At 39.0% G+C, this 22,632-nt stretch overlaps 2 protein-coding genes and 1 long non-coding RNA gene across 4 annotated transcripts; 1 reads left to right on the top strand and 2 right to left on the bottom strand.

Moving 5' to 3' along the window:
• Window positions 1–3,516: 3,516 nt before the first annotated feature.
• On the bottom strand, window positions 3,517–3,996 carry LOC132357155 (histone H2B type 2-E-like). Its single transcript, XM_059910446.1, has 2 exons — window positions 3,926–3,996; window positions 3,517–3,766 (listed from the first exon to the last, which is right to left on the bottom strand). The coding sequence occupies exons 1-2, from the start codon at window positions 3,994–3,996 to the stop codon at window positions 3,517–3,519; spliced, it is 321 nt and encodes a 106-aa protein (XP_059766429.1).
• Window positions 3,997–4,058: 62 nt separating this feature from the next.
• Window positions 4,059–22,378, bottom strand: LOC132357771 (uncharacterized). 2 transcript variants are annotated; one of them, XR_009500303.1, is made up of 3 exons: window positions 22,127–22,378; window positions 21,002–21,231; window positions 4,059–4,106 (listed from the first exon to the last, which is right to left on the bottom strand). It is a non-coding gene; the product is annotated as an uncharacterized LOC132357771 (long non-coding RNA). The 2 variants fall into 2 exon arrangements; XR_009500302.1 differs by lacking the exon at window positions 4,059–4,106 and adding an exon at window positions 12,659–13,267.
• LOC132357870 (histone H2B type W-T-like) lies at window positions 11,640–11,953 on the top strand. The gene is given in 2 exon segments (XM_059911700.1): window positions 11,640–11,801; window positions 11,804–11,953. Coding segments are annotated over 2 exon segments (312 nt in total).
• Window positions 22,379–22,632: the final 254 nt, after the last annotated feature.

Raw genomic sequence — 22,632 nt, 5'->3', positions numbered from 1 at the left:
TTGGGTCTTCAATACTCCTCTCTCAGTAATAGAATTAGTAGACAAAAAATTAGCAAGGTTATAGATGAACTGAACACCACCATCAACCAACTAGATCTAACTGACATTTATACAACAGTCCACCCAAAAACAGCAGAATACACACTCTTTTCAAATGCACATGGAACATTCAGCAAGATAGACTATATCCTGAGTCATAAAACAAACCTTAACAGCTTAAAAAAATTGAAACCAAACAGAATGTGTTATCTGACAATAATGGAATAAAATTCTAGAAATTAATAATAGAAAGATAACAGGAAAATCTCTAAGAACTTGGAAACTGAGCAACACATATCAAGTTAATTCATGGGTCAAAGAGGAAGTCTCAAGGGAAATCAAAAATACGTAGAACAGAAATCAACTATACTTCAATTAAAAATACATAGAACAGAATTAAAATGAAAATAAAAGTGAAAACCTACAGCTATCAAAATTTGGGAGTCAGAAGACAAATAGGTCGTTGTCAGGGTTGAGGTGGGGAGAATGGGTTGACTACAAAAAGGCACAGGAGAATTTTTTGGCATAATGGAACTCGTATATCCTGATTGTGGTGTGGGGTTATACAACTGTATACAAGTGTACATATACAAGTGTGTGTACTTTTCAAGACATAGAACTGGACACTGAAAGGAGTGAATTTTATTTTCTCTAAATCATACCTTAATGAAAACAATTTAAAAAGCACACATCTTGTTAAATGAAGAACATAAGTAGCAGATCAGTGTTATTCTGTGATTCCAATTTCATATCTAACAAACAAATCAGTTAATGTGTAAACCATTGTATCTATTTACGTATGTGTATTTCAATATGCACAGAAAAATGCATGCCAAATACAAATCAAACAATAGCAGTGGTTACCTTTGGGGAGTGGGATGCAGGAATATGGATTAGAAAAGAGACTTTCACTTTGTCCGGCTGTGAGGCATTTTAAACCACACATAAATTATTTATATTTATAACCCATTATGAAACAATATATATGGGAGATATTCTGATAGACAGTGAGGGTACTGAGGAGAACAAAAATAATATTCATTATATACTTAAAACACATTTGTCTAACTCTCCCTTCCACTAAAATTAATTCAGGAACGATAATTAACTCCATATGGTTTATGATCTAAAAATGCAAAAAATAAAATCAAGTTCAGTGGATACAGCTAAAAATTTAAATAAATGTGAACTATGTCCCTGCAGAATTATAGTTCATTAAGGGAAGATGTTATGCCCTTGGTGAATAATAATGGTATCTTTTAAGAACATCAAATGATCAGGAACTGTGACTGGGTATGATTATAATAGGGAAAATGTTATAGGGGAATATGGACCTCTTGTCATGAACAATTTCCAGGTAGGTTCTAACCGCTTTTTTTTGGTATCCTGTTCTTCCCAATGGCTGTCATTCTTTTAATGGTTGTCCCCTGCCTCCTTCCTTCCTGTCTCAGTTAGAACCTACTAGGCTAGGCCCTACTCCCTGATTTCAAAGCTTACTACAAAACTACAATAATCAAAACAGTGTGGGGAATGCCCTGGCAGTCCAGTGGTTAGGACTCCATGCTTCCACTGCCAAGGGCGTGGGTTCAATCTCTGGTCCGGGAACTAAGATCCTGTCTCAGTTAGAACCTACTAGGCTAGGCCCAAGATAGGCCCAGTTAGAACCTACTAGGCTAGGCCCAAGCCTCATTATATGCTCATTGTAATATATTAGCATACGCCAAATGACACAGCCACCTGCACCATGACAGTTCCCAGGCCATAAAAGGCCAAAAAGTGGGCAGTGGCCCAAGTCCTGGAATCCCCACCCCTTCTCCAAAATAGTTGGAATAATCCTCCTACTTATTAGCCTATGAAATTACCCAGCCCATAAAAAACTAACCACTCCATACGTGGGGGCCCGTTCTCACCATCTGAGATGGCCCACACTCTGTCTGTGGAGTGTGTATCTCTCTCAATAAATCTACTTCTTACCTATCACTTTTCCTCTCACTGAATTCCTTCTGCAGTGAGACATAAAGAACCTGAACTTCATTAAGTCCTGAGACCAGGTGTGCAGTTTTACCTGGGAGATTGTGGATTTGAGTACCTTCCTAAGCCAGAGATTGTGGGTTCAAGTCCCATCTGAGGTGCAAGTCAGGTGGGTTCGAGTCTCATCTGAGGTGAGATTAGGTTCAAGTCCCAATCTGAGGTGCACGGTTTCAAAAACTACAATGAGGTATCACCTCACACCAGTCAGAATGGCTATTATCAAAAAGTCTACAAATAATAAATGCTGGAAAGGGTGTGGAGAAAAGGGAACCCTCCTACACTGTTGGTGGGAATGTAAATTGGTGCACTATGGAAAACAGTATGGAAGTTCCTTAAAAAAATAAAAATAAAGTTACCATGTGATCCAGCAATCCCACTCCTTGGCACATAACTGGAGAAAACTCTAATGTGAAAAGATACTTGCACCCCAATGTTCATAGCAGCACTAGTTACAATAGCCAAGACATGGAAGCAACCTAAATGTCCATTGACACGAATGGATAAAGATGTGGAATATATACAATGGAATACTACTCAGCCATGGAAAAGAATAAAATAATGCCATTTACAGCAACATGGATGGACCTAGAGATCATCATACTAAGTGAAGTAAGTCAAAGAAAGACAAATACCATATGATATCACTTACATGTGGTATCTAAAATATGATACAAATGAACTTATTTACAAAACAAACAGACTCACAAACATAGAAAACACACTTATGGTTACCAAAGGGGAAAGGAGGGGGGAGGAGTAAATTAAGAGTTTGGGATTAGCAGACACAAACTACTATATATAGAACAGATAAACAACAAGGTCCTACAATATAGCACAGGGAACTATATTCAATATCTTGTAATAACCTGTAATGAAAAAGAATATGAAAAAGATTATATATATGTATAACTGAATCACTTTGCTGTACACCAGAAACTAATACAACGTTGTAAATCAACTATACTTCAATTTAAAAGAAAGAAAAAGAAAACCTCCTTAATATCTCTTCTAATATGTCTGTTGAATTCTTATACATGTTCCTGCACTTAATTTGTTGTCATTACGGTACATAATGAATCTCTGGAAAATTTTGCCATACATTCATGAGAAAATGAGAGTGAAAAAGGTAAATAACTTTATCTTACAGACCCTGTGAAAGGTTGACCTAGAAAGATAAAAGAACTCACTCTTTAGTAAAGTGGTATAATGCAACATTATTGAACAAAACTCACTATTTCATTTTGAGCAAATTAGACCATAGATATATTAAAATGTAGTTGATAATATTTAGTTCTTTGTAAAAAAGATGTTTAAAAATTAGCAGGATGACACACTTTAAAAAATAAAGTCGATCAAAGTTTATCAGAATACAGTTCTTATTAAGAAAACTGAGGTGACTCTGAATAGATCCTTTGGTTTGCGATGCTCAGGTGGTCCGGAGGCAGCTCATTTGCCGGTTAGGTACCGAATGACTGCCTTGGTGGCGCTGGATATGGCGTGCTTGCCCCTCTTCCCAGGCAGCAGCAGGCGCACGGAGGTCTGCATGTCTCTGGAGGTGAGGATGGAGCGCTTGCTGGAGCGGACCAGGCGCGCCGCCTCATCGGTGATTCGCTCAAAGATGTCCTTCACGAACGAATCCATGACGTTCACGGCCTCCTGCGAGAGGCTCAGGCCCTCCTGGACCCGCTGCAGCACCCTTCCGAAATAGGTGGCAAAGCTGTCGAAGCCGTCAGAGAGGCGGCGGCGGCTGCAGCGGCGGCGGCGGAGGCTGCAGCGGCGGCGGCGGAGGCTGCAGCGGCGACGGCGGCTGCAGCGGCGGCGGCGGCTGCAGCGGCGACGGCGGCTGCAGCGGCGCTTCGGCTTCTTCGGCTCGGCTTCCTTGGTGCCCGGGCTTTCTTCAGACGTCTCAGACGAAGGCTCAAGCATGTCGGAATCGTCTTCCCCGCAGCTCAGAGGGAAGGACAGTGCGGCCGTCGAGGTCCCTTGGCCCGGTTTCTACTCCCTGCCTTCTATGATGTCACGGGCAATGCTCACATCTGATTGGATAAAATGCAAAGCAGGGAGGTCTGTCACTAAGGGACCCCATGTCACCTGTGATTGGATGGCCCCCTGCTTGGCCTCCAGTCAGCCAATCACAGTGGAAATCTGGTGACTTTAAACTTTCCGTGACCTCTACCAGAAAATCTTTGAACTATGCCCCATGTAGGCAAAGTTCACCTCAGCTGATTTATGCCTACTATTTATGCATGAGAACTCTGAAAAGATGTCACCCAAGTCACCTACACTGAAGAAAAATCAGTTTGAGCTTCCTGAGCGAGTCTGACCTCCCTAACTCAAGTCGTTGCCGCCATCAGAATGGCTTTAGCCACTTGGCGGGCCATTTTACTCCCACATAGTATCTTGTCTTTCCATGGCTGAGCCTCCGTGGCTTGAGCCGGAAGTCTCTGACATGGTCTGCAGAGCGCCCCTCGAAATCATGGGACATAATTGACCATCTACTGCCTCCAATTATGATCAAAACCCCCAGTGAATGAGAAAAAATTGAAATCTCAAAGCCACATTGTCCAAAGTTGGAACACAAACAGAAATGGGAATACTTTTAAAATTAGTAAAAATACTTAAACATTTCTCAAATATAAAATTTTCTTAACATTCCTTAGGTCCTCAAAATACCCCACATGCTTGAATTTGTGAACAAACGTAAGAGTTGTTGATTGAAAACAATGATTAATTCTCTAAGAAAACACCATAGGAAGAATGGAAGGAATAAATGGGAAGTTCTTTAAAATAAAAGCGTATTTCTTGCAAGAATACATGACAATACAGACAAAGGCATTTCTTTAATGTGTTTCCTTACCAATAAATTGCAGAATTGGAATCAAAAAATGACTTAAGAAGAACTGAAAAAAGGGGGGGGGGTGTTCATCAATGTGGTTTCATCTGAAACGGTCAAGATTCCAAAGCTGTGTCCATTTGCACTTTTAAAGAACTGCTATTTCTACTGCTCATGAAATGTTTCCAATTATGAAAGCAGAAAGCTAATCTTTATTACCAGAAAATGTAATATGGTGATAAAACCAGTGAAGGAAGCTTGCCGTTCCTTATTTCTAAAGAATCCCATTTACCAATGAAAATACAAAAATCCCACTTGATGTGTTAGTAGTCAAATCCTTCCCTTACTTGTATACAAGGGACAAGAGACACATACAGTACAATCTCTGAATTCAAATCATTAACTTACAGTGATTAAAAACAAGCTAGCAAGCAAACAACAGGGAAGGAACCCCTCCAGTTTCCTCCACAATCTCCAAGTCTGAACCTCCCAAGAATGCTTTTATTTGTTTTTCCCTGGCCACTTTCCCACACTGGGCCAAAGGCTGTGGCTCACAAGCTTCCAGTCCATCACTGGCCGAACCAGTGAACAGGACGTGAGCTGCTCTCGTTGGACACTCTTATCATCCAAGTGCTGCATAACTGCAGTATTTAGCTATGTCTTGTTTACTTGATTCTTCAAAGGAACTGTAATCATTATTGCAACTTTTGTGTACAGTCATTGTTTTACATTTACCTCTACTTGCTAATTTATTCTATTAACATTCCTACCTGCATCTCAGATCATCTGCTGTGATCTTTTTCCATCTTCCTAAATTACATTCTTTAGAAGTTCCTTTAACATGGTGTCAGTTGATGTAAACACGATAAGATTTCATTTTTCTCAAAAGTCTTTATTTCTCAGTTAAGCTCTAGAAGGAAGCCAGCACTGAGATGGGGTTAATTATGTGGGAATGTTAATCAGGATTACCATCTGAGGATGGGATGAGACATATATTTATACCCTCCCCTTGTTCAGACATTGGATGTGACCGTCTCAGGAAGTCCCTAACTTTGGGCAAATTAGCTCTCTGAAGCTGAGGAAATATCTGAAAGGGTCAATGGCTGAGGATTAGCACCTGACTGTACTCTCAGCAGCCGGTGGAGCAAGTCTACATTTGAGTGTGGTTTGGGGAGGTCCATCTTCATGTGTAGCATAGCTTCACTATTAAATGATACCTTGGCTAGATATGCAACTCTAGGATGACAGTTACTTTCTCTCAGCACTTGCTTTTGGCGTCAATTTATTAAGACAATGAGGTCTGCAGTCACACTATTTGGTATTCCTTTTTTAGGCACTGCGTCTTTTTGTCTGCTATTTTGATCTCTAGGGTTACCTTGAAGGTTTACTATGATTTGTCAGGTCTGCTTCCTGAATGGAGGAACTTATGGCTTCCCCTAACTCTGGGAATTACCAGCCATTTTCCTTTGAATAGTATTTTTCCAATATTCACCCAGTTTTATGCTTCTGGAATGCCTATGTGATACTTATCACCTACTTACTCCATTCCTTGAGTCTCTTTGCCTCACCTTTATCCTTTTTTTTCCTTTTACTTTCTGTGAAGTATTCTATATTATTTCTATTATTTTATCTGTCTTCTAGTTCACCAATCCTCTGTCCAGCTATATCTCATTGGTTATGTAAAATTTCTTTAATCTTTTGTTCATATAATGAATGTTTGCATTTTCACAAAGAATACATTACAAACTTGGAAGGAATAGAATCAGTTTCATCTGAATGACTTAGAGTAGCATCTCCAGATATTAGGGAACGGGGAATAGGTTTTTTTCTTGAACTTTTTGATTTTGATATTTCTGTACCATGTTTGGCTTTTCTCTTATGTTTTCAATGAATTCTGTAACAAAGATAATGTTGAATAAGTTTGATTGGGGTATGTTTGCTATATTAATACTATTTTCCAGGGTTGCTTACAATTACTTATTGAAGTAGTAAACCTGTTTCCCTCAATTAGTCTTTTTTATTGAGATATAATGGACATAAAACATTAGTTTCATAATGATTCGATATATGTATATATTATGAAATGATCACCCCAATAATTCTAGTTAACAGCACCACCACACACAGTTACAAATTTTTTTTCTTGTGATAAGAACTTTTAAGGTCTACTTTCTTAGCAACATTCAAATATACAATACAGTATTCAACTATAGCCACCATGCTGTATATTACATGTCTGCGAATTATTTAATTAAAACTGGAAGTTTGGACCTTACTTCAATCTTTACTGTTAACCATACCATTAGATCATAATTGCCCCTTTTCTTCAATCACCTTCTGAAGTGAATGATCAGATGTACTCATTTTATCTTCCAGTCTTCAACATCAAAACCCATTTTTCCTCTCTCTATCCTAGATTTCATATCTGTCATTCACCTTTGCACTCCCAGTCTTCACTGTCTATATGGTATATTTTAAATGGCATTTCACTAATCCTTCTATTCTATTTCTGAAATTTTAGGTGCAAAACACCCAAAGAGCTATAAAAATGTCCCAACAGATTCATTTTCTTAAAATAACTTCTCACATAATACAATATGTATGAGACTAGTATGCAAGATCAAGATTGGCAAAACATTTGTATGTCATATGGACAAACACTAGGATTTTGAAGCAGCGGTAGTGAGCATGATGGAAATAAAATGACTTACGCTGTGCATTCCAACTGGTTTACAGTTCTATCTTTGAAATGAGCACGGTTTCAAAAGAGGCTTTGGCTCCCAAAGTTTTGTCCCCTATGTGTATGACGATCTCAAGGCACTATTCAGAGGGATTTACTTGTAGTTGATCTCCTGACAATTTTCCTCATCACCTTGGAAAGAAAATTCTTTTTTTTTTTCAAGTTCCTTAATGAGATTTTTCTAATATTCCCGAATAATTTTAACTAATGACCCTCATGAAGGGGGTCCAGTTATCCTAAATCCTTACTCTAATTTCCCAAGGAGAACTCTGGAAGTATAATGGCTCATCAGAGATCTTCCACAATGGGCTGAAAAACAAACAAAGAAATTTGTACCCAGTCCTGGATCAGGCGTTTCCTCCCTTCCTGCTGCACTACTTAGGAAAACAATTTCTAGTTTCTTGCCCTGCCCACAACCTTTCTCTTGAGTTCATACAGTTCTGCTAAAGCTACATAGATTTGTCTCTCCTGGAGGTTCCTGTCCCTCTTCTGATGGGTTCAAGGAAAGTTGTTTTTTTTTTTTTTCACACACACACACTGTATTTTATTTTTACAAGAGATAAATAGACTGACACCAAGCATTGTACATGGCTGACCACAACAAAAGCAACAATGATTGCAATTACCAAACATGAAACACACTCATACTATGTCATAATATTGACATTCAGTCCAGTAATCCTCCACTGTAACAGCTGCTTTACTTTGCAGTGAAAACTGATTTGTATATTCTTTGCCTCTGAGTCCTTGTGGGATTTTTTTTTTTTAATTCAAACAGAAAGTCACAAAAATTATACTCATCCTCATCAGTTCACTCAGTCCCATGTAATTAATTTTTTTTTCATCTTGATCTTTTATTAGCACTTTTATGAGTTCATCAGTTATTCATTAGAGTTCTGAAAATGCTTATTCATTCAGTTCAGCAGTACAGTCAGTTACCAGAAACCTGTACTTGTCAGAGTCTTTTCCATGAATTTCTTGAAGATGAAACCCTTTTACAGGAACATATTTGCAAAAGCATCAGAGTACACCCAGAACTGTCTGTAAATGACAAAAGACTTAAAAATGACCACGGTTAAAGATTTGATGAAAGTTCATAATAATGCAGTTGACAAGAAAATTAGTTATTTCTGAGATATACATTTTAAAGTAATAACTAGGATTATGACCTATAACATTATACCAGAACATATAAGGTTTTTAGGAATTTCATGTAATGTCTGAAACATTTATATTAACATATTTCCATACAAGTAACCCAATGAAAGTTTAGTATTCGTTGTTTTGCTTGTTTGTTTGTTTATACTGCAGGTTCTTATTAGTCATCAAGGAAAGTTTTGATTTTTGCAGATTATCCAGCTTTTGCCTCTTTGTTTGGCTCAAAGTGATATTCTTCACAGAAGAAATTACAAATTATTTTAAAAGTACAAATACAGTCCTTTAAAATATTGAACTAATAATGGAGTTTAAAGAAAGTCATAAACAATTCCTAAGGGTTGAAATCCCTGAGTATCTTCTCCCTTCACAGAAGTAAGAAGCTAAAAATAAAACAAAATTAAACTAAGCAATGAATAGTCGGAGTGAAAAGAGGATGAATGAAGTCACCTTTTTTCTCTTAATGGGAAACTAAATAATCAATATGATGGAAGAGTCAGCACATGTGCCAATCTACAGCTCAGGTTTCATATCACATATACTTTGAATTGCGTCCCCTGAAATTCTTATATTGAAGTCCTAAACCCCAGTACCTCAAATGTAATCTTACTTGGAGTTAGGGTCATGAATGAGGCAATCAAATTAAAATCTGATATCCAGACCAGATTCTGGTAGAGTTCTTTGAAGCATGTACTCACTCGAAACATTCTCCTTTCTGTCAATCTGTGTGTCTGTATTTCTATGTCCAGGGGCCCAGGAGTAGGGGGATGGTATGTCTACAATGGTCAGAAACTTCATGCCACCAGAGGGAAAGGTTTGCCCTGGATTATAGGGATTCACTGCATGCAGGAGTTCACCCAGATAAGAGTGAGTCAAGTGGGAAAGTATTCCATAGTTTAACAACACTGTGGCCCAAGGAACCCAGGACCTTGTGCTACGGACATATCATGTGTGTGGCACCCAGCAGCATCTCAAAAAGCATGTGTTGTGTGGCACTATTTGTTAGATTTGTGAAAGCTGCTCATTCCCAGACACTTCTCGGATGGATTAAGCATGTCTGTTCCCCTGCCTCTTGACTCTGGCAGGCCTATAATTGCTTTGACCAATGGAGTATGAAAGAAGTGATGTTATGCCCATTACAGAGCTAATCTTTAAGAGGACACATAGCTTCTGCTTTGCTGTTTGAGAGTTCTGAGCCGACAAGTAAAAATCTGCCTATCCTGCTGGACAACCCCTTGGAGAGGTACCTCCATGGCACCAGTATGAGTGTTAGTTGTCTTTTACGCTGCAGAGTAGTTTAAAGGGTCAGTTACACTTCTGTTTTGGTCAATAAATGGAATAGAAAATGGGGGAAATTTCCATTCAAGACATGAAAAATAACTTGACAAAATTATTTATATACATTATTGAAAATGCTCACCTCTGTGTGAAAAGTGACAGAAATTAATACTTCATTGAGATCTTTAATAATTGTGGTTGCTTGAATGGCTGCACCCTTAATGAAAAACTGGACTTTTTCTAATGGAAAGGGAAGATGCCAGAAAAAAAGAATTCTACACCATGCCCTAGATTTGGGGTCAGGAAAAGTCTCCTTGAGAATTTGTAATCACAAAGGTGTCCTCCTGTAGCTTTGGGGTTCACGTTAACACTATCATTATGGTCCAAAGAATTCCCTGTTGTAAACTTTCTTCCATGGTTTGATCATCATATTGTATTTACCAGTAATAAAAAATAGCATTTATCCTTTCATGATTGGAACTATTTTGTTAGCAGTAGAATTAGCCGCTCCTTGAAGCCCTCACAGGAAACACACTTGGAAACCTGACCATTAGGATCTTAGCTCATTGAAGACCTCCATTTCTTCAAGTCTTCCTAAGTCCTTCTTGGTTCAATGTCTGCAATTTATTTTTACATAAATACATTAAAGATATACTTTGCTTGAGTTACGTAGGTTTTTGAAAGGAATGTGTTTCTAATTTTTAAATATTTCCCCTTTACTGATTAGTTTCTTCTCACTCGGAAGGTTTCTAGGGAATTAGAAAAATAATTTCTTTCAACTAACACATATTTTTTCATCAATTCCAGTATGTGTGGTATTTGGGGTACCTAAGTAATGTTAAAAAAAAATTAAAATTTGCTAAATGTTAAATATTTTTAGTATTTATGTACAAGTATCCGATTTCTGTTTGTGGCCTGTCTTTGGAGAATGTGGTTTTACTGTTCTTTCTGATTCCCTGTAAGTTTGATAAGAATTGGAGGTAAGGGCTGGTCAGTTATGTCCTATGACTGATTTTGAGGAGCACTCTGCTGACCAAGTCAGAGAGTTCCTGCTCAAGCCACGGTGGCTCAGCCATGGATAGAGAAGATTCTGTGCTGAGAAAAATGGCCCCCAAGTGGCCAGAGTCATTTTGATGGTGGCAAAGGTTTGAGTTATAGAGACTCTCTCAGGGAACTCAAACTGATTTTTCTTCAATGTAGGTGACTTCGGTGACATCTTTTCAAAGTTCTCATGCATAAATAGTAGGCATAAATCAGCTGAAGTGAACGGATGACCTTTTCCTACATGGGGCATAGTTCAAAGATTTTTCTAGTGGAGGTCACGGAAAGTTTAAAGGTCACCAGATTTCCACTGGGATTGGTTGACGGGAGGCCAAGCAGGGTGGCATCCAATGACACGTGACATGAGGTGCCTTAGTGACAGGCCTCCCTGCCTTGCATTTTGTCCAGTCAGATATGGACGTTGCCTGTGACATCAGAGAACGCAGGGATTATAAACCCGGCCACTGGCCCTCAGCAGCCTCATTGTCCTTCCCTCTGAGCTGTGGGGAAGGTGGCTCCGACATGGCCGAGCCTTGCCGTGAGACTTCTTCTGAGGAAAGCCTGGGCACCAAAGAGCCCACAGAGGCTGAACCAAAGAGCCCAAAGCAGAAGATGCCAAGGCGTTGTCGCCGCTGCTGCCCAGACAGTTTCATCACCTGTTTCCCCAGGGTGCTGAAGCAGCTTTTCACGAGGGCCTGGACATCTTCGAGCCCATCGCCGAGGAGGCTGCACCCCTGGCCAGCTCCACCAAGCGCTCCACCATCACCTTCAGAGAGACCCAGACCTCCGTGCCCCTGCTGCTGCCCAGGGAGATTGGCAAGCACGCCATGTCCTAGGCCACCAAGGCAGTCATCAGGTACACCATCCTCAAATGAGCTGCTTCAGAACCACCTGAGCCTCGCAAACCAAAGGGTCTTTTCAGAGCCACTCACTTGTCAGGAAAAGACCTGTAGCACTGAAGAGTCAGATTGACTCTAGTTTTTCGACCTGTGCCATACTACTGCCCATCACTAAAACATTTTTAAGTTGAAGTAAACATCAAACATTATCAGTTCTACTTGAATATATGTCTGTAGTGCAGTTTGTTCCAACAAAAATTGTGACTATTCCTTAACCATACTGCATTTCATAACTTACCTGAACAGTCATTTTAGTTCTAGGTCAGCCTTTATAGAGTTCCTTAAGGTCTAAATTATTTTTGTATTAATTTTATTTTGCATTTTAATTCTCATTCCCTGGGAGGATGTTGTGGAATTTACTAGAGATACTTTATGTGTGATATAGCCAGAGATAAAGTGAGGAAGCAAATAAGCCCACCAATACATCCCTCTTCAACCTTTTTCGACATGTCCCATAATATTAAGTCATTTAAATGCACACATGAGTACTCAAACATATTACAAAATAGCTACCTGAAACTTCCAAGAAACAATTCACTTTTTTAAGTCACTGGTTTCTGAAATTACTACTGGAATTCATTCAGATTCATACAATTTATTGTTTCCCAATCGAGAATTTTTTGATTTTTAGAACCTTCAGGACCTTGCAGGAACCTTCAGACCTTCAGGACCTGCAATTTTGCATCACTGGATGATGAGAGTATCCAGTGAGAGGGGCTCAGGCCCCACCCTCCACTGATGCAGCCGAGGAGGGACTGGCAGCCCGTGAGCCACAGCTATTGGTCCAAAGAGTGGTGGAGTGACCAGGCCTGAACCAATAACAGCCTTCCTGTGATACTCAACCCCGAGATAGAGTAGGAAGGAGGTGTGATAGCTTCCCTGTTGTTTTTCTGTTCAAGTACTTGCTTTGCACCATGGTGATTTAAGTACAGGCATCCAGATTTGGTAGTGGGACATGTCTCCATCTCCTTGCATCAAAATAAGAGGAGGATGTTCAGCAGTTAAGAGAAGCAAGATGACTCCTTCTCCTACCTCAAGTCATTTGAGTGTTAATGCTTATGATAATATTTATTTAATTTAACATCTGTTGTGCTCTCTTCTTGGTGCATTGACTTTTTTAGATTTGGTTTTTCTATAGGTATATTGCTGAATTTCAAGATTGTTAATAATTTTCCAATTCTTTTTCTTTGAATTGACCTCCAGTTTCCTCCATCAGTCAAGAGAGAACACACAGCCAGTCATGATGACGACCTACAGAGATGGGAAAGAACGCCATGCTTTTAAGAAGTTACATTGCTAGTGTCAGAAGAAAGGTAACAAAACAATTTTTATGGTTGAGCAGACATTCCCATCTTTAAGGAGATCTAGTAAATGTGAAATGCATATGTACACTACACATTAGGGAGGGAAGGTGGAGGCCCAGATGGACACAGTGAGAGAATTTTATCTTGAAATTTTCTTGTCCTGCTTTAAAATATAAATTTGGTTTCATCATATGATAACTTTTCTAGATTTACTGCACAGCTAACTCAGTTTTCCTAAATGCTGTATAAGCTTTTAAAAATATTCCATAATAATAATAAGCTAAAATCTTGATAAGGAGGATTATTTGTCCTAATTCCTGATCTATTGCTATCAAAGAGAGCTCTGGAAGTAAAACTGACCCTGGCATGCATGCAATTCTCAATGAAGCTCTTTCTAGTTTCCTGACCTGCCCTCATCTTTCTCTACAGCAAGTGGTTCTCTGTCAAATGCAGAATTCTACATGTGGGGTCTCTTCTGTGAGAGTCTTATCTCTCTTTTGATGAGTCCATGAAATTTTTGTAGTTTATTCAGCTTTAGTCTCATTGTTTGGCTAAGGGTGATATCCTTCCAAGGTTTTCACATCCAAATCAATTGTTATTTTAACCTATCATATATGTTCAAATAAAACTCTTAACACTGGTGATAAAATACTGAACTTTAAAGCAAATTATAAAACATTTCAAAGGACTGAATCCCACAATATGTTCCTGCTTCACAAAGTATGAAGCTAGAAATCAATGTTTTTAAAAGAAACAATTAGAAAATCATCAACTTTGTCAAAAATCAGCAATATATTTTTAGAAAAATTATACAAGTAAAGAGGCACTGTGCCAAGAAAAACACAATGATAATATTAATATATTAACATTCACTTGAATATTACCATTCAAATTCTAGAAGAAAAGAAAAATCTTTATTTGCTGACCATCATCTTCTTACTCGATGCAACTGTCCAGAGACACGGGGCACTATGTGCTCTGGATTTATATCCTTAAATCACCAAGATGAAAAACAAGTAAAGTAACAAGACCAGCTGACAGAGAATCCTACACTTTCAGCCTCAATTTTCTGGCTGAATATCACAGGACGGCTGTGATTGGTTCAGGCCTGGTCACTCCACCACTCTTTGGACCAATAGCTGTGGCTCACTGGCTGCCAGTACCTCAGTGGCTGCATAAGGGTGGGGCCTGAGCTGCTCTCACTGGATACTCTCATCATCCAGTGATGCAAAATTGCAGGTCCTGAAGGTCTGTGTTCTAAAAATCAAAAAAATTCTGGATTGGGAAAGAATAAATTGTATGAATTAAGAAATAAGGAAACAATCCCATTTACGATTGCAGCAAAAAACACTGAAATACCCAGGAATAAACCTATCTAAGGAGGTAAAAGACATATACTCAGAAAAGTATAAGACACTGATGAAAGAAAGTGAAGACAGGAGAGAGTGATCAAGATGGTGAAGTAGTAGGATGTGAAAGTCACTCCTCCCACAAGTACACCAAAAATACATCTACTTGTGGAATGACTCTCACAGAATATCTACTGAACACTGGCAGAAGACCTCAAGCTTCTGAAAGTTCAAGAAAATCTCCACATAAATGGGTAGGACAAAAGACAAAAAGAAAGGAATCAGGACGGGACCTGTGCCCCGGGAGGGACCTGTGAAAGAGGAAAGGTTCCTATACCATGGGAAGTCCCCTCACCAGCGGGGAGATCGGCTGGGACTAATGGGAAGCTTGGAGGTTCGGAGCAGAGCACAGCAACTGGTTTGCGGCAGCCAGAACAGAGAGAGAACTGCACAGATGGTCAGTGTCACAACCCTGCACTTGCCTGCCTGAGATGTGCATCCACCAGTGTGGGCAGGAGCTGGGTGCAGAAACTTGGGCTTTGGAGATCAGACCCGGGGAGACGACTGGGGTTGGCTGTGCAGAAACAGCCTGAAGGGGCTGGAGTCTGCTGCAACCGCTGCTGAGCGTGTACCTGGAGGAAACCTGGGCTCACCTTAGAGGCCAGGCACCATTGTCTAGGGAGTGTGCGAGGAGAGGGAAAGGACCCACCTTTGCAGCCTTTTCCCCTGCGTGTGCTCTCAGGTGACAGAACACCACCTACAGAAGCTCCAGGAGCAGTTGTGAGCCACCTCCTCTACCATTGCAGGCTCCGGGGGCACACATGAGCAGCCACCACTGCCAAGAGCCCCAGGATCTGGCACCAGCTGCCGTATCTGCCCACCCCGTATCAAGGGGATAATGGCCAGCACATGCTGAGGAAAGAGGCAGCAGGCATCCATGCTAAAAACAGCCCTCGCAACAAAAATATCAAACCCACACCAGCTACACAGGGATGCTCCCACATATAAATAGCCCTCCAAGAACACAGAAGAAAACTGTTTCCCCTAAACTCATAGGGTAAGACAAATATAAGTAAAATGAAGAAGCAGAACCACTCCCAGTTAAAAGACCAAGAGAATTTTCCTGAAAGAACAAACGATGCAACAGACCTCTTCAGTTTAATAGATACAGATTTCAAATAGGAGATAATGAAAATACTAAAGGGATTAAGAAAGGCTATTGACAGAAATGCAGAGTACTATCAAAAGGAGCTAGAAACTATAAGGGGGAGCCAAGAAAAATTTGAAAACTCATTTGCTGAGATGAAAGCTGAGCTAAAGGCAATGAATAGCAGAATGAATAATGCAGAGGAACAAATAAGTCATCTGGAAGACAGAAGAATGGAAATCACAAAATCAGAACAGCAGACAGAAAGCCAAATGAAAAAAGAAATGAAAGCAATATCAGAGATCTATGGGATCACATAAAGCATGCCAATCTACACATAATAGGGATTCCACATGGGAACGAAAGAGAAAAGGGGATCGAAAACGTATTTCAAGATATTATGGCTGAAAACTTCCCAAAACTAAAGAAGGAAACAGAAATCCAGGTACAGGAAGCACAGAGGGTTCCAAACAAGATGAACTCAAACAGACCTACACCAAGACATATTATAATTAAATGGCAAAATTTAAAGATAAAGAGAGGATTCTAAAAGCAGCAAGAAAAAAACAAAGACTTAATTACAAGGGTACCCCCATAAGGCTATAAGTTGATTTCTCTACAGAAAAGCTGCAGGCCAGAAGGGAGTGGCAAGATATATTCAAAATCCTAAAAGGGAAAAATCTGCAACCTAGGATACTCTACCCATCAGGATAATCATATAGAATAGAAGGAAAGATTTCTCAGACAAGCAAAATCTAAAAGAATACAGCAATCCTAAATCTATTCTAAAAGAAATATTAAAAGGTCTTCTCTACACAGAAAAGAAGCAAGAATCTACAGGAAAGAGAAAATCACAATTGGAAAATAAACCACTTAAATAAGCCCATACCCAGATTTTTAAAAATCAAAACACTTTTGGGAAAAGGATGATAACCACAATGAACAACAAAAGGATAAACAAGAAGATGCAAAAGAGGACATCAAAGTCATAAAAGGTTGGGGAGAAGAGTAAGAAAATGTAGAGTTTTTTCTTTTATTAGAATGTGTTTGAGCCTATATGACTCTCACTCTAAAGCAAGTAGATATAGGAAGGGGGTTAGACTCGAAAAACAGGGTAACCACAAATCAAAAACATCCAATAGATTCACTAAAACCAAAAAGAAAAAAACACAAGCATAAAATAAAAGGAAATTATCAAACTACAAAAAGACAAAGAAAGGAACAGAGAAGAAGCACAGAATCAACTGGAAAACAAGGTTTAAAATAGCAATAAATTCATATATATATATATATATATATATATATATATATATATATATATATATATATATCAATAATTACCTTAAATGTCAATGGACTAAATGCTCCAGTCAAAAGACATAGAGTGGCAGATTGGATTAAAAAAAAGCAAAACAAACAAGAGCCTATAATATACTGCCTACAAGAGACCCACTTCAGGGTAAAGGACACACATAGATTGAAAGTGAGGGGATCGAGAAAGATATTTCATGCAAATGGAAATGACAAGAAAGTGGGGGTTGCATAGTCATGTCAGACAAAATAGACTTTAAAACAAAGGCCATAAAGAAAGATAAAGAGGGACACTATATAATGGTGAAAGGATCAATACATGAGGAGGATTTTACACTCGTCAACATATATGCACCAAATATAGGAACACCTGAATACAGAAAACAACTACTAACAGACATAAAGGGAGAAATCAACAGGAATACAATAAGAGAAGGAGAATTTAACACCCTTCTCACAGCAATGGAGATATCTTCTATACAGAAAATCCATAAGGCAAGAGAGATCCTAAATGATACAATAGAACAGTTAAACTTAATTGATATTTTCAGGACATTACATTAAAAAAACCAGAATGAACATTCTTGTCAAGTGCACATGGAACATTCTCTAGGACTGACCACATGCTAGGGCACAAAACAAAACCTCAAAAATTTAAGAGTATAGAAATTATTTCAAGCGTCTTCTCTGACCACAAGGACAGGAAACTAGAAATCCAACACGGGAAAAGAAATGAGGAAAAAAACGACTACATGGAGCCTAAACAACATGCTACTAAAAAACTGTGGGTCAACAAGGAAATCAAAGAAGGAATTAAAGGAATTAAAAAATACCTTGAGACAAATGACAATGAAAACACAACCATACAAAATCTATGGGATGCAGCAAAAGCAGGTCTGAGAGGGAATTTCATAGCGATACAGGCCTTCCTCAGAAAACAAGAAAAATCTCAAATAGACAACTTAACTAACCACTTTAAAAAATTAGAAAAAGAAGAATAAATAAAACCTAAAGTCAGCAGAAGGAAGGAAATAATAAAGATCACACAGGAAATAAATAAAACAGGTATTAAAAAAATAGGAAAAAAAACCAATAAAACCAAGAGCTCGTTCTTGGAAAAGGTAAACAAAATTGACAAACCTCTGGCCAGGCTCACCAAGAAGAAAAGAGAGAGAACCCAAACAAACAAAATAAGAAATGAAAAAGGAGACATAACAACTGATACCGCAGAAATACAAAAAACATAAGGGAATACTATGAACAATTATGTGCCAACAAATTTGACAACCTAGAAGAAATGGACAAGTTTCTAGAAACATACAGCCCACCAAAACTGAATTACTAAGAAACAGATAATTTGAACAGACTGATCACTAGAAGTGGAATAGAATCTGTAAAAAAAAAAAAAAAAAAAATCACCCTGATACCAAAACCAGACAAAGACATCACCAAAAAAGAAAATTACAGGTCAATATCTTTGATGAATATAGATGAAAAAATTATCAACAAAATATTAACAAACTGAATCCAACAACACACACACAAAAGATCGTACACCACAACCTAGTGGGATTCATCCCAAGTTCACAAGGATGGTTCAACATACACAAATCAATCAATGTGATACACCACATCAACAAAAGAAAAGACAAATACCACATGATCATCTAAATAGATGCAGAAAAAGCATTTGAAAAATTCAACATCCATTCATGAAAAAAACTCTTACCAAAGTGGGTATAAAGGGATCATATCTCAACATAATAAAAGCCATTCGTTTATGACAAACCCACAGCCAATATAACACTCAACAGTGAAAAGCTGAAAGCCTTCCAGCTAAAATCTGGAACAAGGCAAGGATGCCCACTCTCACCTCTTCTATTCAGCATAGTATTGGAAGTCCTAGCTACAGCAATCAGAGAAGAAAAAGAAATAAAAAGTATCCAAATTGGAAGTGAAGAAGTAAAATTGTCATTATATGCAGACGACATGATACTATATAGAGAAAACCCTAAAGACTCCACACAAAAACTACTAGAGCTGATAAACGAAGTCAGCAAGGTAGCAGGATGCAAGATTAACATACAGAAATTGACTGCATTTCTTTACACTAACAATGAAATATCAGAAAGGGAATGTAAAAAAAAATACCTTTTAAAATTGCACCCCCAAAAATAAAATACTCAGGAATAAACCTGAGCAAGGAGGTGAAAGACGTATACACTGAGAACTATAAAACATTAATAAAGGAAATTGAAAATAATTAAAAATATGAAAAGATATCCCATGCTCTTGGAGTGGAAGAATCAATATTGTAAAAATGGCCATACTACCCAAAGCAATCTACAGATTTAATGCGATCCCAATCAAATTACCCATGACATATTTCACAGTAGTAGAACAAATAAACCTAAAATTTATATGGAACCATAAAAGACCCAGAACTGCCAAAGAAATCCTGAAGAAAAAGAACAAAGCAGGTGGCACAACCCTCCCAGACCTCAGACAATACTACAAAGCTACAGTAATCAAAATGGCATGGTTTTGGCACAAAAAAACATATATGGATCAATGGAAGAGAATAGAGAGCCCAGAAATAAACCCACACACCTACAGTCAATTAAACTTCAACAAACGAGGCAAAAGTATACAATGGGAAAAAGACAGGCTCTTCTGCAAGTGGTGTTGGGAAAGTTGGACAGCTGCATGTAAATCAATGAAGTTAGAACACACGCTCACACCATACAGAAAAATAAACTCAAAATGGCTTAAAGACTTAAACAGAAGACATGACACCATAAAATTTCTACAAGAGATCATAGGCAAAACATTCTCTGACATAAATCATACAAATGTTTTCTTAGGTCAGTCTCCCTAGGCAATAGAAATTAAATAAAAAATAAACAAATGGGACCTAATGAAACCTACAAGCTTTTGCACAGCAAAGGAAACCATAAACAACATGAAAAGACAACTTATGGAATGGGAGAAATTTTTGCAAATGACCTACAAGGGCTTAATTTCCAAAATATACAAACAGCTCATACAAATCAACACCACCACCAAAAACACAAATCAAACAATGGGCAGAAGACTTAAATAGACATTTCTCCAAAGAAGAAATACAGATGGTCAATAGGCACATGAAAAGACGCTCAACATTGCTAATTATTAGAAAATGCAAATCAAAACTACAATGAGGTACCACCTCACACGGGTGAGAATGGCCATCATCAAAAAGTCTACACACAATAAATGCTGGAGAGGTTGTGGAGAAGAGGGAACCTGGAAATTCCCTGGCAGTCCAGTGATTAGGACTCTGTGCTTTCACTGCTGAGGATGTGGGTTCAATGCCTGGTAGGGGAACTAAGATCCCACAGGCCACGTGGCGTGGCCAAAAAAAAAAAAAGAAATTTTAAAAGGAGAAAACGGAACCCTCCTGCACTGTTGGTGGGAATGTAGGTTTGTACATACATTGTGGAGAACAGTATGGAGATTCCTAAAAAACTAAAAATAGATCTATCATATGATCCAGCAAACCCACACCTGAGCATATATCCAGAGGAAACTCTAATTCAAAAAGATACATGCACATCAATGTTCATAGCAGCACTATTTACAGTGGCCAAGACATGGAATCAACCTAAATGTCCATCAACAGATGAATGGATAAAGAAGATGTGGTACATATATACAATGGAATATGACTCAGCCATAAAAAGAATGAAATAATGCCTTTTGCAACAATATGGATAGACCTAGAGATTATCATACTAAGTGACATAAGTCAGACAAAGACAAATATAATATGATATCATCTATATGTAGAATCTAGAACTACATGAAGGGAAAAACAACAAGTGAGCTATCACACCTCTTTCCAACTTGATGTCCGGGCTGAGTATCACAGGAAGGCTGTTATTAGTTCAGCTCTGGACGCCCCACCACACTCTGGGCCAACTGCTTTGGCTCGCGGGCTGCCAGCCCCTCGTGGGCTGCTGCTCTGGAGATGCTGGTTACACCTGCTGTCAGTGGATGATCCCTTCATCCGTGCACAACTGCAGTTCAGTCAAGATTTTTGGATGAAAACCGAAAAGGGAAAGACTGCAAAAAGTAAAAATAAAAAAAAAAGATTCGGAGAAATATGAATTAGGTACAAAGAAATTTCACAAGTTATGGTGCTTGACTCTAGAAAATTAGTTTTCTCTCAGTTTACACTGCTCTGGGGTCCTATTTTATGTATTTAACTGAATTAGGATTTGAGATATGTTGAAGGAGAATAAACGGGTAGGTGTGGTTTTTATATCTGTTACTGCATTTTATCGGCTACTATATCCCACATAAGAATCTCTGGATGATACTGCTATATACAGGTGGAAGAAATGGCAATATCACAGTCCTCACACCGAGAACACAAATGAAAAATGGTTACTCATAAAATGATTAAAAATAATTCATCGTTAACAGATTTAAATTTCTTTTATTTAGCATGATTTGGTTTCCTAAAATACCTCGCATGGAGGATAAATATAAGAGAGGTTGGTTGGGGGAAAAAAAAAAAAAAACACTCAACAATGTCCCTATTCTTTAAGAAACCACCAGAGGAGAGAAAAGGAATCAATAAATTGGAAATACTTAAAAATTAAGATCAAATTACTTTCAAGAGCCTAAGATAATACAATCAAAAGCGTATTTAAATGTATTCATGGAGAAATAAGTTACAGAAATTGAACCAAAAAGGGACTTTAGAAGAATTGAAGAAATGTGGGTCATCAGTGTGGTTTCCTCCCCAAATGACTAGGCTTCCAATAGTGTTTCCTCTTGGACTTTTAAGGGACAGCTAATCCTACCACTAAGAAAATGGTTTCAATCATGAAGGGGAAAAAGCTAATATTTATTACTAGAAAATGGAATGGAATGATACAACCAGTGAAAATAGCTTACTACACCAAATTTCCGAAGAGTTCTTTTTACAAATGAGTTTATTAAAAAATCTTACTTGAAATACTCGTCATTAACCTCTTGCCATATTGTTGGTTTTTTGTTTGTCTTCCTTTTTTTTAAAATTGGGCCCGCTGCCGGTCAAGCTTCTGCTGCCTCAGGTCGCTGCCCTCATCATCTAAGACACTGTAGGGAATCCAGTCGGAACGCGGCTTGCAAGTCATGTCTCTCGGGGGCCGGGCGGCAGCTGCGGCTCCGGAGGCCGGGGCCCGCGGGGGTCGGCGCGGGGGCCCTGCTCAGCTCCCGGGCCGCCCAGGGCCGCATCCTTCCGGGCCGGGGCCTTGGGCCCCGCCGAGGCCCGCGCTGCACGCCAGTGTCCCGGCCGCGGGCTCGGCGAGCTACCGCCTGCGCGGCGCGTCGGGCGAAGCGGCGGAGTGCGCTGTGCCGCCGCGGGCGTGCGTGCGCGCGCGCGCGTGCAGGCGGCAGGAGAGGCCGTCCGCACCGCCCGGCGCCGCTAGAGGACGCTCTTGCCACAATTTGAAAGAAACCACAGTGAATGAAACG

Source organism: Balaenoptera ricei, chromosome X (genome assembly GCF_028023285.1).
Source record: "Balaenoptera ricei isolate mBalRic1 chromosome X, mBalRic1.hap2, whole genome shotgun sequence".
NCBI lineage: Eukaryota > Metazoa > Chordata > Mammalia > Artiodactyla > Balaenopteridae > Balaenoptera > Balaenoptera ricei.
This window is presented reverse-complemented; position numbering and strand designations above follow the sequence as displayed.